This window comes from Rhinoraja longicauda, chromosome 10 (assembly GCF_053455715.1).
Source record: "Rhinoraja longicauda isolate Sanriku21f chromosome 10, sRhiLon1.1, whole genome shotgun sequence".
NCBI lineage: Eukaryota > Metazoa > Chordata > Chondrichthyes > Rajiformes > Arhynchobatidae > Rhinoraja > Rhinoraja longicauda.
In genome coordinates this window covers 34,275,129-34,292,341 of record NC_135962.1, presented here as the reverse complement: position 1 = coordinate 34,292,341, position 17,213 = coordinate 34,275,129, and the positions used below count along the sequence as shown (strand labels likewise).

General features: G+C 39.7%; 3 protein-coding genes across 5 annotated transcripts in view; 1 reads left to right on the top strand and 2 right to left on the bottom strand.

Moving 5' to 3' along the window:
* Positions 1-269: 269 nt before the first annotated feature.
* On the bottom strand, positions 270-7,040 carry l3hypdh (trans-L-3-hydroxyproline dehydratase). 2 transcript variants are annotated; one of them, XM_078406602.1, is made up of 5 exons: positions 6,251-7,040; positions 4,626-4,795; positions 3,242-3,364; positions 2,692-2,829; positions 270-1,729 (listed from the first exon to the last, which is right to left on the bottom strand). In XM_078406602.1, exons 1-5 carry the CDS (start codon positions 6,717-6,719, stop codon positions 1,604-1,606), a joined length of 1,026 nt encoding a protein of 341 aa, XP_078262728.1. In that variant the 5' UTR covers positions 6,720-7,040; the 3' UTR covers positions 270-1,603. The 2 variants fall into 2 exon arrangements, with proteins under 2 accessions (XP_078262728.1, XP_078262729.1); XM_078406603.1 differs by having other exon boundaries at positions 4,722-4,795.
* A 52-nt stretch (positions 7,041-7,092) lies between these two features.
* Positions 7,093-16,898, top strand: jkamp (jnk1/mapk8 associated membrane protein). 2 transcript variants are annotated; one of them, XM_078406601.1, is made up of 7 exons: positions 7,093-7,193; positions 10,260-10,348; positions 12,210-12,364; positions 13,110-13,316; positions 13,947-14,128; positions 14,552-14,628; positions 14,908-16,898. In XM_078406601.1, the coding sequence occupies exons 1-7, from the start codon at positions 7,190-7,192 to the stop codon at positions 15,124-15,126; spliced, it is 933 nt and encodes a 310-aa protein (XP_078262727.1). In that variant the 5' UTR covers positions 7,093-7,189; the 3' UTR covers positions 15,127-16,898. The 2 variants fall into 2 exon arrangements, with proteins under 2 accessions (XP_078262727.1, XP_078262726.1); XM_078406600.1 differs by lacking the exon at positions 7,093-7,193 and adding an exon at positions 8,927-9,605.
* The window catches only part of ccdc175 (coiled-coil domain containing 175), a 50,391-nt gene continuing 48,107 nt past the window's right edge, over positions 14,930-17,213 (bottom strand). Inside the window, exons 18-21 of the mRNA XM_078406599.1 lie at positions 16,625-16,668; positions 16,379-16,532; positions 16,231-16,292; positions 14,930-15,372 (exon numbers count right to left, since the gene is read on the bottom strand). Coding sequence (XP_078262725.1) covers positions 15,343-15,372; positions 16,231-16,292; positions 16,379-16,532; positions 16,625-16,668 — 290 coding nt within the window. The 3' untranslated portion in view covers positions 14,930-15,342. The remainder of the gene's footprint in view (positions 15,373-16,230; positions 16,293-16,378; positions 16,533-16,624; positions 16,669-17,213) is intronic.

Sequence of the window (17,213 nt, the reverse complement as noted above, 5' to 3'; positions counted from 1 at the left end):
AAACAAAAGTTTCCATCAGCCCGTTAAAATTCTAGGACAGACAGAAAACTATTCAAGGTGATTGATTGTTAAAGGATCTTAACAGAACAAATTGGCAAATAGAGGGGATTAGGAGATGAATTCTAGGATTTATATTTCAGGTAGCTAAAGCACCTATCATGAAGCATTGAAATGTATGTTTCCCTCATATTACTAAAGAAAATTATGTATTGGGCAACAAACAGAATCATTTGAAGCTTTGGAGCTCTGAAATAGAGTCTTTATCCGGAATAACTGGATATAGCTGTATTTTATTGAAATGACTTTGAACAACATACATATATTGAACAGAAATATATATTTTTTTAATTGATATGATATTCATTTCCAGCAAGGAGCTGCACCTCACTAGACTGATGCAGTCCAGTTATTATCCCTGTATTAGTTCACACAAGCAAACATCACATTGCCCTATTGTGAAGCCGATGTAAATAGCTTGAGCTGTAACAATGTGATTTTATTTTGTTCTTCATCTCCTGTTTTTGAATTGGGCATAATCTACCCTTAGATAATGTAGATTGGTCAGAATTGCCATTGCTAATTTTACCAAAATAGCCAATGGACAAGGCACGAAAGATATCAAAGTAAAAGCTAATGTTATCAACAGTAATGTGTACAAAGGTTAATACAGTAATTAGAACAAAGATTCACCAACTTAAAACAGTGCAATGTGATTCGTGAGAGTAGAAATCTAAGACTCTTTTACAAATCGAAGACTTTTCTCTGAGTCTTTACAATTAGTATCATTGAGATAATATAATTTTAATGTTCATGAAAAACTAAAGGGGTTGAAATATCAGTTTAGGATTCGCTCAGAATTAAATATAGGATAACACTTAGTTTCCATATTCATAAATGTTTAAACATGATCTATTAGATGACTAAGCATTAACATAATATGAACTTAATTATATTGACAAATTCAGAGTTAAATGTCTTTATATAAAATTTAGATAGAAAGCTAAATTGCATTTAATAAGACCCAGGGCTTTAAAATAACACATGTAGTTCTGCCACAAATGCAATAATTGCATTCCTAAGAAACTCCCTATTATTGAAAATTGCATTCGAAAGATAATTGTCAATAGGGGAAAGAGGATTAGAGGCTAAAGAGTTTCACATAATTATTTTTCTTGAACGATTTCAATAACAAAATAGTTATTTTTATTACTGCGAGCTAAAAATACTAAGACTGTATATTGCATTGTTTACAAAGTATCATTGCACTAATGTGGTTGGTTATCAATTTCTAATGACCATGCACGGTTAAAGTACCAGCTGTGATCCTATGAGGTAATGATTACAGTGAGGAGGTTACATGTAAACAGTTGTTTTTTCCTCGCTATCGCATTTAAATTCAAGACAGCTATTATTTCTGCCTATCAATTTCCAATGCAACTTTTAAGCAGTTCTCTCGTTCCTGATCAACATCACGTTTTAACCAATTTGGCCCATGTAATGCAAGTAGTGTTCCTTTAATTTACCACTCATGTTTCATCTAATTTGTATTCTGAAAACATGTTACCCACAGAGATGGTACAAATGATAACTTGCTTACATTACTTTATCGGAGAAGGAACCCATCTTTGAGATCATCATCATCTTCCACACAAAAGTTTGCTGTTCCTGTGTAATGTGCTTGTCCCGATATTTCCACTACAACAGCTTTGAAATCGCCACATTTTGTTTCCTGAAAATAAATCAGTATCCCCTTCACTTTGGGAAGTTGAATCTAAGGGGAATATGGTTGATGGCAAGACCCTTAATATCATTAATGTGCAGGAGAATCTTGGGGTCTAAGTCCATAGCTCCTTGAAAATGAAAATGCAAGTAGACAGAGTGGTAAAGTTATATGCTATGCTTGCCTTCACTGGTTGGGGCACTGAGTAGAAGAATCAGAAAATCATTATACAACTTGATAGGACTTTGGTTTGAATGCATTCGGAGTAATGTGTGCAGTTCTGGTCGCCCCATTGCAGGAAGGAGGTGGAGGCTTTGGAGAGTGTGCAGAAGAGATTTACCGGAATGCTGCGTTGATTAACGTTTATTAGCTAAGGAGAGGTTGTACTGGCTTGAATTGTTTTCTCTAGGACGGCAGAGGATGAGGGGAGACCTGACAGAAACATATAAAATTATGAGAGGCACGGACAGCATAGACAATCAGAAGCAGGCTCAAAATGCTGGAGTAACTCAGCGGGTCAGGCAGAATCTCTGGAGAATGCTGCTTGGCCCGCTGAGTTACTTCAGCATTTTGTACCTATCTTTGGTATAATCCAGCATTTGCAGTTCCTTTTTATGACATTATAGAACATCATAACCTTTTTTTTCCCAGGGAGAAAATGTCAAAGGCTAGGGAGCATAGCTTTAAGATGAGAGGGACAATGTTTAAAGGAGATGTGTGGGGCAAATTATTTTTACACAGAGGGTGGTGGGTGCCTGGACCATGCTGCCAGGAATGGTGATGGAGGCAATTGCAATAGCGGTGATTAAGAAGCGTTTGGACAGGTACTTGAGTATGTAAGAAATGGGGGGGATTATGGATTAGTTGCAAGCAGATGAGATTAATTTACCTTGCCATTATGTTTAGCACAGACATTGTGGGTGGAAGGGCCTGTTCCTGTGCTATATTGTTCCATATTCCACGTAACTCACCTCAACAGCTTTCCCAGTGAATACTGAGTTAGTTAAACCACTTTGAAATGTCCTGGTCTGATTCAGGAGAATCGATCCTTTGTGATATTGCAATGCAATACGTGCTGTCACACCTGAGCCACAGGGACTCCTGTCCACCTATTCAAGGCAAGTTGAACAAATTGTCCATGAACCTTTGAATTATACATCATTGTGTTATTTCATTCAAAATCATCTCAGTTTAAACACAATAGATTTGAATGAACTAAACCCAGAAAATTAATTTTCAAAATTATCAAATGCTAACCAAATTCATTAGTTCCTAAAGGAATCGGCTTGAATATATATATAGGGCGTACTTTGCTTTACCTTTAATTTTACACAATTCATCAATAGATACACATCTTAATAAATAATTTAAATAAATTAGTACCCAGTAGCTAGTGTGTCTGAATATATCCAGTTCTGATTTCTTGTTTTAATTACACATTATAGATCGATGTTAAGGACTGTTAAAAAGCTAATATTATTAAACTCTAGTGAAATAAAGTTTACAAATCAGTTTTTTTACCTGAGCATCTGCAAAAACACAGACATTTGCAGTTGGCTCTTTAGAAAATTCATCTTTGCCATCAGTAATTATGGTGCCATAGAGAAAGGCAAGATCTTCACTATCAGGGTGGTGTAGTTTGATCTGTAAACTAAAACTCAGTCAGGTGTGTCATTAACTTATTTAACTAGTCAGTCAATTGTTTTAATTATTATGTCATCACACTTAAGTGTCTTTCAGAAACTTTCAGAATCCAACATCCGTTGGGTGAATTTGTACTTCAGGGGCCATTTGGAATAAATATAATGCACTTATCAGTGCAAATGCCAAGTTAACCATTTAGTGGACAATACCTCCCTGTGGCTGATATTATTTGATATCGACCAAAATCCCACTGTACAGTTCAAATAACCTGAAGCAAACCAACAGAAGTAGCAAGCCTGTCTTTAATGAATGATTAAAATTTATAAGGTTTTAAAAGATGAATAAAAATTGCAAGAAGAAGACTCTTTTCATCATGATCTACTGTGGATGTTACTTTTTATATTCTTAGGACTCATATATTATTCTTTTGAATATCCTATAACCAAATGGTAATAGACCTATTTATGTCTCGGAGTGGCAAGAACTAAGACCCACTTGTCCGGTTAAACAAAATTCCAAATCAGATCATGAATGAGCAGCAAATGTTGAGATTATGCATTTATACCCAGTGACAAACAGTTCACAAAAACCATCATTCTTTTATTGATGTTTCAGTCAAATAATCTAGGGATGGCTGAACAAAGAACCCTGTGTTGGATATCAGTATGATTTCCACTAATTTTCATTCAAATCATTTATAGACAATAGACAATAGGTGCAGGAGTAGGCCATTCAGCCCTTCGAGCCAGCACCGCCATTCAATGCGATCATGGCTGATCATTCTCAATCAGTACCATGTTCCTGCCTTCTCCCCATACCCCCTCACTCCGCTATTCTTAAGAGCTCTATCCAGCTCTCTCTTGAAAGCATCTAACGAACTGGCCTCCACTGCCTTCTGAGGCAGAGAATTCCACACCTTCACCACTCTCTGACTGAAAAAGTTCTTCCTCATCTCCGTTCTAAATGGCCTACCCCTTATTCTTAAACTGTGGCCCTTTGTTCTGGACTCCCCCAACATTGGGAACATGTTTCCTGCCTCTAATGTGTCCAATCCCCTAATTATCTTATTTTTTGCACTTTCTTTGCACTTCGAGTAGGACTGTTAAGTTCTCAAGGTAAAGAAAAAATATGTATAATAAAACATATTAAAAAAATATTGTGGATATTTCATCATGTACGACTCTACTTTATCTACTTGGAGGGGGTGAGCGGTGAAAGATCTGTTTGCTGAATCAGTACAGTATTTCTATTTTTTACTCACCCGTGCTTTCACGGCATTAGTGACAGCCACTGCTGCATCAACAAGGTCTCGTGTTTTGGTGGAACAAACATCTAAACCAAAACAATTTGCACTCACAAATGCATAAAAAGCACCTCCATATACAACATCCACCATGATCTTCCCATGTCCTGGCACATCAACAGGAATATCTGAAAAAGAGCAGTAAACCAGGACTGTACAAATCTGTGTCACCACTCTGAATTTGAGCTGGGCTTCAGTTAGTACCTTGCCTTGCCAAGTCACCCTACAAGCCTCATAGCATCCTCCTCGCAGCTCACACTATCACCCAGCTTTATGTCATCTGCAAACTTGGAGATGTTGCATTTAATTCCTTTGTCTAAATCGTTAATATATATTGTAAATAACTGGAGTCCCAGCACTGAGCCTTGCGGCACCCCACTCGTCACTGCCTACCATTCTGAAACGGTTATGGGGAGAAGGCAGAAAATGGGATTAGGGGGCAGAGATCAGTCATGATTGAATGGCTGAGTAGACTCGATGGGCCAAATGGCCTAATTCTCCTCCTATAACTTGTGAACTTGTATTGATTTACTAGGATCGTGAATGTACTTATAAGATGTATGTGCAAACACTGAAGCTGTATTCATTTATTTTGATACTACGTATGGAACGTGTGTAAACTATGAAGTGCTATTGAGTCATTGGAATTGTATATACAGAAAAATAGACCAAGTGCTGTAGTAACTAAGCTGACCAATAAGGATCTCAGGAGAACATGGATAGGAGATGTTTCAGGTCAAAACCCTTCTTCATATATATAAACACTGAGTTTGTATTGATTTGCTCTGATTGTACAGAGGATATAATGCTTACATTCTGAGGCTGGATAATTCACTGAAATATATGGAGAATACATCTACAAATTCTGATCATGTATTGATTCACTTTGTTTATACATTACATAATATGTGCAAACTTGAGGCAGTATTGATTGGGGTCTAAAGGGGAAAAAATCATGTGGACACACTGAAGTTATCTTTATTCATTGTTAGTGTCAAATAAAGATGACATATAGAAGGTAGAAATAAGGAACTACAGATGCAGGTCTACCAAAATAGCACAAAAAGTGCTGGAGTAACTCAGCAAATCTGACAGTATCTGCAGAAGGCAATAGTCAGCTGGACCCTGGCCTCCAGGATTCATGGGAGGTAATGTTGAAGGGCTCAAACTGCAGAGTATCCTGGACAATACAGTTCATCCCCTCCATGACACACTGATCAACCCGAGGAGTACCTTCAGCAACAGACTGGTTCCACCAAGATGCAAGACATTACGCCACGGGAGATCCATCTTCCCTGTGGCTATCAAACGTTATAACTCCTTCCCCTTATGTCGTAGGGTAAACTGTGACCTACTACTCTCCCCAATCTTTGCACATCCCCCAACCCTTTCCACTCGTCACGTTAATTTCATGTATTTTGTGTTTTTATGACTGTTAGCCGATCTATTTCCCTGTTGGGATAAATAAAGTTCTCTCGTGTCGTACCGTGTGCTGCCTGACCCGTGAGTGCCTCCAGCACTTTGTGTGCATCCCGGAGGTTTGCTGCTGTTGTTGTTATTGCGGCCCCCAGCCCTCGCCGTACCTGTAGCGAAGACGAAGGCGGGGACGCTGTGGAAGCGGACGCGGCCGCTCTTGCCACCCTCGTATTGGACGTAGGCCCGGACCAGGCCACATGGGCAGTGGATGTTGACCTGCGTCTCGGGGGAGCTGGGCTGGGCGACCAGACCGTAGTCCACGGCGTAGCGGCCGAGGGCCAACACGCCGTGGCCGCACATGGTGCTGTAGCCCTGGTTGTGCATGAAGAGGACGGCGAGGTGCGCGTCGGGCAGCTCCGATCCCACCAGCAGCGCGCCGTACATGTCGTGGTGGCCGCGGGGCTCCAGCATCAGCCGGCGCCGCAGCCCGTCCAGCTGCTCACGGACATAGCGCCGCTTGGCGAGCAGGTCAGGCCCGGGCACGGCCGGGAAGCCGCCGGTGATGATGCGCAGCGGCTCTCCGCCCGTGTGCATGTCCAGCACCCGCATCACATGCCCGGCACCCAGCTCCGCCATGGCGCCCTGTGTCACGTGACGGACTGGGCCTTTGGCACGGACGCTCAATGGAGTCACGTGATACAGCGCGCCCAGGGCTCGGGTCACGTAGCAAACCCCTCGTCAACGCAGATGGCGGAACCACGCTGTGGAAGGGTCTCGACCCGAAACGTCACCCATTCCTTCTCTCTATAGATGCTGCCTGCAGGACCCACTGAGTTATTCCAGCTTTTTGTGTCCATCTTCGGTTTAAACCAGCCAGCATCTGCACAGTCCCTTCCTACACGCAGCACACGTCGGCTGTCCGAGGGAGGTCGCTGCCCCACGCACACCAGGGGGCGGGGCCGGGCCGGGCCGCGCGCAGCGATGACGCGTGATTCGGGGGTGACGCGTATCAGGGGGCGGGGCGTCGCCGTGCCGGAAGTGGAGCAGCTGGCTGTGTTCCGGTTTGGAGGTCGCGGCCGGGCTCGGTGTTCGCTGCCGACTTCAGTATGGGTAAGGCGGCGGAGGCGCCCTGCGGGAGGCGCCCATCCGCGCTTGATTAGTTAGCACTAAGAGCATGCAAAACAAAGCTTGTCACTACAATAATAAACCTAAACCAACCACCTCCAATGTGTAGGAAGGAACTGCAGATGCTGGTTTACACCAGGATAGACACAATTCAGCCGGTCAGGCAGCATGTCTGGAGACAAGGAATAGGGGACGTTTCGGGTCGAGAGCCATCTTCAGACTACCTCCAATGCTTGTAGATTATTTCTTAAATAAATGGACCTAAATTAGATCTTAGGCTTCAAGTCTATAGTTGTCTGAAAGTGGCCACACAGGTAGATATGGTGGTAAAAATGGACTTGGCATGCTCGCGTCCCCAGGTCAGCCCGGGCTTGGATTATAAAAGTTATGATGTTACGTTGAAAAACACTGGGTTGGCTGCACTTGGGAGCGGTGTGTGCAGTTCTGGCCAGCACAACAGGAGGATGAAGGTTATGATGGATCGTGCAGAATGTTTAACAGGATAATGCGTGGTTTGGATGACTTTGTAGGGGGAAATTAGGCTGGGTTTGTTGTCCTTAGAGGTGGCTGAAGTGTGATATGATATATATTAGTCTTTAGCCTGATTTAAGTATACCAAAAACAAGAAGGCAAGTGGGACTAGTGTAGATGGGGATCTTGGCTGGCATGGACATGTTGGGCTGAAGGGCCTGTTTCTGTGCTGTATGACTCTAGGTTTGAGATGAGAGGAAGGGATTTTAAAGTGGATTTTAATTGAACATTTTTACAGAGAGTGATTGATATCTGAACCTTGCTGCCAGAGGAGATGGAGCCATACAATCACTTAAGAGACAGTCATAAGCACTAGGCAAAGTGTAGAAGAATCTGAACCTAAGTTAAGCAAATGGGATTTGTGCAGGTTGGCATACAGGGTGGGATGATGGGCTGCAGAGTCCATTTCTATGCTGTATGACTCTGACTGTACCCCAGGTATAGCCTTAACCAATAGCCAGCAACAATATCTTCCTATTTCTAAATGCTGACTGGCAAATAAGGACCAGTGTTATTTACCTTAAATTCTAGTCTTCTAAATTGGCCTATAAACATTGTTGCGGTTGCCCAAATGGTGAGCAGAAACAATCCATTTAAAATGCGTTAGAAAAACAACTAAAGCGTGAAAGGAAATCTAAACACTTAAATAATATATAATCTTAAATAATATTACTATTACTCAATACACTGCAATCCATTTAATAAACATAGTTGATGAGAGGAATTTTAAAAATAGAGCTTTATGTTTGGGAAAGTATTTTGTACATTGATCATGTGGGTATGAAAAGGAGGATAAACACAAAAAGCTGGAGTAACTCAGTGGGGCAGGCAGCATCCCTGGAGAGAAGGAATGGGTGACATTTCGGGTCGAGACCCATCTTCAGACTAGTTAGGGATAAGGGAAACGAGAGATATATCTTGACCTGAAACGTCCCCAATTCTTTCTCTCCAGAGATGCTGCCTGCTCCGCTGATTTACTCCAGCTTTTTGTGTCTATCTTCAACCTCTCATTACTGGGGTCTGAAGTTTCCACCTGGTTTAAAAGGGCATCACAAGAAGCGTAAGGTGCCTCAATGACTACCAACTAAGGTCTGTGGTGTTAAAGTACTTTGAGAGGTTGCTTATGGCTCATATTAGCTCCTACCTCAACTAGAAACTGGACCCATTGCTATTTGCCTATCACCACGATAGGTCATCTGCAGATGCGATATCACTGGCATTCTGCACTGGACCACTTGGGCAATAAAAGCACATACGTCAGGCTGTTGTTTATAGTAAACAGCTCAGCATTCAACATAATCAATCATCTCCAAACTGGTTACCAAGCTCACAGAACTGAGTCTCTGTGCATCCCTCTGCCACTGGATCCTTGACTTCCTCATCAACGGACCACAATCTGTATGAATTGGCAGCAACATGTTCTGCTCGATAACCATCGGCACAGTGGCATGTGAAAGCTGCGATCTCAGCCCCCTGTTCTAATCACTCTATACTTTTGACTGTGTAGCCAGACAAAGTACCGTTCCATCCATCTTCAAATTCATGACAATACCACCGTTGTTTGACAAAATACAGATGATGATGAGTCAGAGTATAGGAGGGTGATAGATTGTCTGACGAAATGGTGCCAGAACAACCTTGCTCTCAATGTCAGTAAAACCAAGGAACTCATGGTTTACTTTGGAAGAGGAAGGACAAGGATCCACAAACCTGTCTTCATTGATGGAATGGTGGTGGTGAGAGTCAAAAACTTCAAATTCCTGGACGTAATTATCTCTGAAGATCTGTCCTGGACCCCGCACATTGATGCAATCATAAAGAATGCCCATCAACGCATCTACTTCCTCAGAAGGTCGAGAAGGTTTGGTATGTCATCAAATCTTCTCTTGAACTTATACACATGTACAGTAGAGAGCATATTGATTGGTTGCATCACGGCCTTGTTCAGCAACTTGAACGTTCAGGAACGAACAAGACTGCAAAAAATGGTGAACACTATCACTGGTTAGACAATAGACAATAGACAATAGGTGCAGGAGTAGGCCATTCAGCCCTTCGAGCCAGCACCGCCATTCAATGCGATCATGGCTGATCACTCTCAATCAGTACCCCGTTCCTGCCTTCTCCCCATACCCCCTCACTCCGCTATCCTTAAGAGTTCTGACCTCCCCACCATTGAAGGGTTCTACAGGAGTCGCTGCCTCTTAAAGGCAGCCAGAATCATCAGAGACATCATCACATCACCCAGGCCACACTTCATTTCACCTCATCACATCTTACTGGATCATATTTAACTTCAGCTACTGCAGAGATTTCTCTTCAACCACTGTTAAATTAATTTTGCTGCGATTCTTTACAGTCATCCGTTTTGACCATCAGTTTCCTTTGAATGGGGTTATAAATAGCTGCTTTAGAAAATGTTTACAAAATATTTAAAGGTTGCGAATTAAAACAAATGATAATTTATCTGAATTAATTTAATCATAATGAAATATGTTTTTAAATGTTATTTAATTTCAGATATTGATTTAATATGTCCTGGATTATATTGTGGAAAGCAAATAAAAGAGAATGGAAATGATAGTCAATTACAATACGGTGACTGTGGGGTGAGTTTCTGTTCATTTTTGCATTTCTTACAAAGAGCAAGCTTGGAGATACTCTGATTAGTAGGCAATTAATTTAGAGAGTATTTTGAAATGAAGTAATTTGGATGCGAACTATTACCCAATATTCTGCATTCTGTTTAGTTCGTTAAATAGCAAATGTTAGGTGTGCCAGTGACTATATAATATCTGTTATTTTTGATGTAATCTTTTTTGCATATTGTGGGATTTAGTGTTCCCTTTTAAGTGGTCATTTTGTCATTTGCTTTCGTGGGCATGTTGGATTTTTTAGTGTAACTAAATAAATCAGAGTTATTGAACAGTGTTTAAAAAAAATACAGAAAATGTTCGAAATACAGCAGTTCAGGCAGAATGATCGGAGAGAGAAAAATGGAGTTCTTGTTTCAGATGAACAGCCATTCATTGTCACAGAGCCGTATAGAATGGAAGCAGGCTCTTGGGCCCAACTTGTCCATGCTCACTGAATTGGCATTATGGGTGGGTCTCATTGGCCTACATTTGACTCATAGCCCTTTAAACTCTTCCTATCAATATCTCTGTTCAATGTCTTTTAAACATCATAATTGTTTCCATTTCTACAGTTTAATTTGGCAGCTCTCTCCAGATACAGACCACACTTTGAGTGAAAAAGTTGCCCCTGAAGTCCCTCTTAAATCTGTACCCTCTCACCTTAAGCCTTTGCTCTCTAGTTTTAGTATCCTCTACTCTCAGAAAATGACAGTGAGCATTCATTTATCCATCTCTCTCATAATTATGTACATCTCAACATCGTCACCCCTCAGCTTCCTGTGCTCCAAAGAAAATAGTCCCAGCCTATTCAGCCTCTCCCTATAACTCAAGCCTGCAATTCCAGGCAATATCCTGGTGAATCGTTTCAGCATTTTTTCCAAAAGTGCACAGTACTCCAAATGTCGTCTTGTACAGCTGCATCATGATGTCCCAACTTTTGTATTCAATACCCTTCCCAATGAGGGTAAATGTGCCAAATGCTTTCTTCACTGCACTATCGACCCTGCTCGCCATTTTTAGGGAACTGTATATTTTTAGGGAAGCTTACTGATTCACACTTGAATTTGCGTAAAGCACCCAATGTTATAAGAGCCTGTGGTTCTAAGTTGTTATGAAGGAATTCGTAGTTTGAATCCAGAAACTAATCAATGGCAGTTTCATTATTATCCCTAATCTAAGATCAAACCAGTCTGACTTTTTACAAGAGTTAAGAGTGTTTAATTGTCATGTGTACCGAAGAGGAAGAATGAAATTCACCAACATATCAGGTTTGTAAACATTGTACTCAATAGATAACATAACAAACAAACAAAATACACAAAGTTAAATAAATTAAAAAAACAACATAGTGAAAAACAAAATAATGCTCAAAGTCACTTGTATAATTAAGCCAGGTGAAAGTTGGGAGTTTAGTTGGATTGCATGGTGTTCAATAATAGCCTGATGGATGTTGGGAAGAAGCTGTTCCTGAACCTGGATGTCACAGTTTTCAAACTCCTACATCATCTTTCCGATGGCAGGAGTGAAATAAGAGCATGGCCAGGGTGGTGTTGGTCCTTGTTGATGCTGCCTGCCTTTTTGAGGCAGCGACTCCCATATAGATTCCTTCTATGGTGGGTCAGTACCCATGATGGACCGGGCAGTATTCACCACTTTTTATAATCTCCTTCTTTCCTGGGCATTCGAGTTGCCGCACCAATTAAAACTAAAAGTTTTTTCATCTAAGCAGGGTTATGTATTAAACCTATAATCAGTGCAGCAGCATTGCATATACTTGTACCCTGGTACAGAAAAGTTGGAAAGCTTTTTCATTTACATCAACCTTGCTCAACAGGTATGCCCAAGAGGGGAAAGATCAGATGCCTTGAAGATTTGTCGGAAATGTGAGGAATCGCCAGAGTTATATGACTGGCTGTATCTTGGCTTCATGGCAGTCCTACCTTTGGTTTTGCATTGGTTCTTTATTGAATGGTACTCGGGCAAAAAGAGGTTTGTTTCTTTGAAAAACTGGAATGTGAATCATAGTGTTATACTATTAGTATAAGTGTCAAAAGAGTCAACATTGTACTTTTATCTCCAGATCATAAATTTATATCCAGTAGCGTTCTAAGAGACTGAAAGTCTATTGACATAAAATATGAATGGACAGTCTTAATTCATTGATGCCTTTCTGCGGGGCAGATGTGGACATAACCAAAGGTACATCAAAATTACACTGAGCAGAAATGAAACTGAAGTGGATGGTCAAATAATTATTTCTGCTTGGTGTATTAAATTGAAATTGCAATCATTTGAATTCAAAGACCAGTTCCAGGCCTCTGAATTGAAAGGATTGCAATTTCAAAGAAACAATTTTAAGCGTCCCTTAATGTTAAACATGACTCCAGTAAAATCTATACATTATGAATGTGATTTGAAAAATACCTTTCAATGCAAGAACTGTGAAAATCGTAGGTGGTTCCCAAGATGATACTCACCAAAGTAAAAGCATTGACACATGTAATTGTAAACATGTAATGTTCAAGGGTAAGAAATAATAAGTGTTCAGTTTTGTCCACAAAGTAAATGAATTAATGTGGAGTCTAGCCAAGTACAATCATTAAAACAACTACTTGCTGTCTTGGACTGTTCCTTCATTATTTTAAATCGCTCTAAGATCTACACCTATTTGCTTTAATCATACTATTCAGATGGAGTTTATTATAACCAAGTTCATCTGCATTTTTTTGTGCAGCTCCAGTGCACTTTTTCAGCATGTGACTGCATTATTGGAATGTGCTGTTGCAGCCATTGTCACATTGTTGGTGAATGATCCAGTTGGAGAGCTGCAAATCCGGTCCTGCCATGTGAAGATGCTGTCAGATTGGTACACAATGCTTTATAATCCCAGTCCAGATTATATTACTACATTGCATTGTACACAGGAAGCTGTATTTCCTTTGTAAGTATATTATTTTAAATATTATTTTAAAGTATTTTAAGGCAGTACAGTGGTGTAGCAGGAGTGCTACTGTCTTACATCGCCAGAGACTCGGGTTTGATCCTGACTACTGTCTGTACGGAGTTTGTACATTCTCCTTGTGACCTGTGTGGGTTTTCTCTGAGATCTTTGGTTTCCTCCCATACTCCAAACACCTACAGGTTTGTAGGTTAATGGGCTTGGTATAATTGTAAATTGTCCCCAGTGTGTGTAGGGTAGCATTAATGTGCGGGGATCGCTGGTCGGTGCAGACTCGATGGGCCAAAGGGCATGTTTCCGCGTTGTATATCTAAACTAAACAACTAAACTAAATATTAAACGCTTTCATTTTCTTGATACAGTAATTTATTCACTGCCATTGTGTAAGCACAATTGACTTTTTTTAAAAAAAATGGTGTATACTGCATGCATTTGTCTGGTTCACACCAATACAGATTAAAAGAACAAATACAGATCTTTGCATTTTCTATTATAAAAACTTCTATTAATTTATCATGAATGTTAGAAAAGGAAGAGCCAATGGGAATCTTTAAATGGAGATTTCACCTTCACTGATGTTGTTATTCTGATGGTCAGTCTTGTCTGTTTCAGGTACACCATTGTCTTCATCTACTATGCTTTCTGTCTGGTTTTCATGATGCTGCTCCGTCCTCTCCTGGTTAAAAAGATTGCATGTGGTCTTGGAAAGTCGGACCGATTTAAAAGTATTTATGCAGCCCTCTACTTTTTCCCAATTCTTACAGTGCTTCAGGCAGTTGGTGGAGGCTTGCTTTGTAAGTGTATTTTTATTTACAGGCCACCTTTGGATTCACATTTCAAATAATTCCAATTAACGGGCGGGTCCATAACATGACTTCTCCTACCTTTATTAACCAGATGGAATTTGGGGCTGAATACCAGAACCACCATCTTTAATAATTGTATTTGCAAGTCAATATACCTGACAATTGCATACATGAGAATTTAAGGGTCTTCATCTTTGTTTGAAATTTCATTTTGCATTTAGGATTCCTAGCTAAGGATCTGGAGTTACTACAACACATTATCTTAATATTTAAAAAAAGTAAATGCTGCACCAATATATAATTTTGTTAAGTTCGCACCTATTCATTTATTTGCAAAATACATATTGCATTTTAATCAAATTGTTTTTCTGTATATATTATCCTAATTTTTGATGTTCACTTTTTTTTTAGACTATGCTTTTCCATACATAATTCTAGTCCTGTCCTTGGTAACTTTGGCAGTATATATGTCTGCTTCAGAAATACAGGTAAGTTGGAATTCTCAAAATAACATTGTTTGGAAAACTAACATATAATAGCACTAATTGATCTCAAACTATAAAATTAGTATAAGTATAGGTTGATTGCATACTATGTAAACACGTAACTTTATGGATTTACAGAAAGTACAACAATCTCAGAGGTAATTCAACATACCATAATTACTGAGTTTTATAATTCAGTGCAAAATGACTAAAAATGCACATGAAATTTAATCAGATGCTAAATATAAAAGAATAATTTTTATTCATCTCTTCCTTTAACAGACTTATAAGGATTTGATCACCAAAAAGAAGAGAATAATAGTTCTGTTCAGTCACTGGATACTGCATGCCTATGGAATAATCTCAATTTCCAGACTGGATAAACTAGACCAAGATCTGCCCCTATTGGCTCTAGTGCCCACTCCAGCACTTTTCTACCTTTTAACTGCTAAATACACAGAGCCTTCAAGGATACTGTCAGAAGGTGGCAATGGACATTAAAGAAATCGTGGGAAAACAGAATACAGTAAATTGATCAATGAATATTAGAGATTGCTTTAATAATGTGGGGAGACCCACTAATGTTATTACCAAGGAAACCTGTTTTTTATTGCGTGTTAAGATTGTTGTTTATATTCTGCGCACATATGAACAAAATTGCACTAAAATGCATAAAGGAAATGTTAATAAAGTTGAATATGTGAACGATTGGATAATTCAAATGAGCAACTTTGTTTCTCTGATATCCTGTGGGATGGGAAAAAAAGTGTGAAAATTTGAAAAGATTTGTAGAAAAGCAGCATTGTAGTGTTTTTGTATCCCTGCAGATTGCTAGCTGTTTTGATTAAGTTCATGTTTTACCTTATGAGATTTCATTTGACTATAATTCTATTGCACTCAGTTACCCTTATCTTAATATCTCTAGATTGAACCAACACAGCATTGCCCAAAGCCTCATCGGTTGCCTTGTTAATTGCTTTACTATTAGACTACCACCCAGAGAGTAAATCACACCAAAAATTGGTGCCACTTCTTTTTAAATTTTAAAACATCCATTCTTGCATTTCATATTTTGCCAAGTTGCTTTTACAGAGCTACCTTATTTCCAAATTCAAGCATGTAAGTGTCTTTTCATTTGTCAACACCACATTTGTAGTCAATATTACAGTGTAAATACAATAAATTTCATTACACTTAAAAGGATTAATTGTAACTCATGTATTCTCAGGAAGTTGAAACCATGAACTTTTTGAATCTAAAAGTAGAGATTTAAGATTAAACGTGTGCTTATTAAATCTCTAGCACAGGCATTATCAGATGTGAAAACATACTTAAGATAGACACAAAAAGCTGGAGTAACACAGCGGGTCAGCGAGCATCTGGAGAAAAGGAATAGGTGACGTTTCGGTCGAGACCCTTCAGAAAATATGCTTATTTCAAATCATGCTTTTTAAATCAGAGCAGATTTTGCAATTGACAGTTTAAGACTTACAGAATTTCTACAACTAGTAGATCAGCTGCGAATTAACTATAAATGTAAATATTTTTTAATTGTATTCTAATCAAAGTACAATTTGTGATGCCATCAATTAAATGTTGCCTTACCTCATTTAAGCTGACCTCGTTTAAGTGGGATGGTTTTTTTATCCTACATTTTTGTTTTATTCCTTTTGTAATTCAAAGAAATTAAAGTTTAGAACATGTTTAACACAACTAAAAGTAAAATTATTCAAAGCACATTATATTTGCTTACCATCAATAGGTGTGCTACCCACAAAGGATAGCAAATTACTTAAATGATCTTTGAGCTGATCACCAATGCTTCCAAGCTTTATCCCTCTAAGCTGTATTTTATTCATTAGTTGCTCTATGACATTCAGAACACTTTGATCACAGACAACAAACTCCTGCAAAGTGGCACAAAGCAGTAAAGTGTACCCTATATTTTTCTACAGCATGAAGTACAAAATAAACATGAAAAAAAATTGTTACCAGCTACCATTTGAACGCTAAAATCCAATGCCCAGCTTTTCATTAAGTTATCTAAAAATAAATAGAAAAATAAAATTAATGACATAACATATGCAGGCAATTTTAATGAAAGTTAAATGCATGCAATTATACAACTGCTTGCTGCTTAGAATATAGAACAGCAGAGCAACAGGCCCTTCAGCCCATAGTTGGCCTCGCCGGCAACCTGGGCCTCCCCGGTGGTGGGAGTCTCGGCGCTGGGGCCTCACGGTCGATGAGCGAGAGGGGGGAGCGGAAGACAATGGGGACCTGGCGTGGGGAGACTGCCGTGAGGGACGGTGGGAGAACAAAGGGGGACCCGGTGTGGGGGAGGGGGCGGCACTCTAGTTTAGGATCCTCTGCCCAGGGGATAAGTCTGTGTTTGTTCATTTGTTCTGGTGAAGGCGCTGTGCACACAGCAGCCAGCCAACAGTCGCTTGTCTTTTTCTTTTTTTTCACTTTTAATTTCAGGTTTTTGTGTACCTTGTGTGTTGTGACTGTCGGCAGAACTATTTCCCTCTGGGGATGAATAATGCTTATCGAATCGTATTGTAAAATAGTAATTGAAATATGTCAGT

Bases quoted from the DNA above. Each gene is read 5' to 3' on its own strand.
- l3hypdh (XM_078406602.1), bottom strand. From the start codon at position 6,719: ATGGCGGAGCTGGGTGCCGGGCATGTGATGCGGGTGCTGGACATGCAC. The intron at 4,796-6,250 runs GTACGGCGAGGG...GCTCTTTTTCAG, and splicing joins CGCCTTCGTCTTCGCTACAG to ATATTCCTGTTGATGTGCCA. The intron at 2,830-3,241 runs GTAAAAAAACTG...TGCCTTGAATAG, and splicing joins GTGTTTTTGCAGATGCTCAG to GTGGACAGGAGTCCCTGTGG.
- jkamp (XM_078406600.1), top strand. From the start codon at position 9,410: ATGGTTTACTTTGGAAGAGGAAGGACAAGGATCCACAAACCTGTCTTC. The intron at 12,365-13,109 runs GTTTGTTTCTTT...TTTTTTGTGCAG, and splicing joins TGGTACTCGGGCAAAAAGAG to CTCCAGTGCACTTTTTCAGC. The intron at 14,629-14,907 runs GTAAGTTGGAAT...TTCCTTTAACAG, and splicing joins TGTCTGCTTCAGAAATACAG to ACTTATAAGGATTTGATCAC.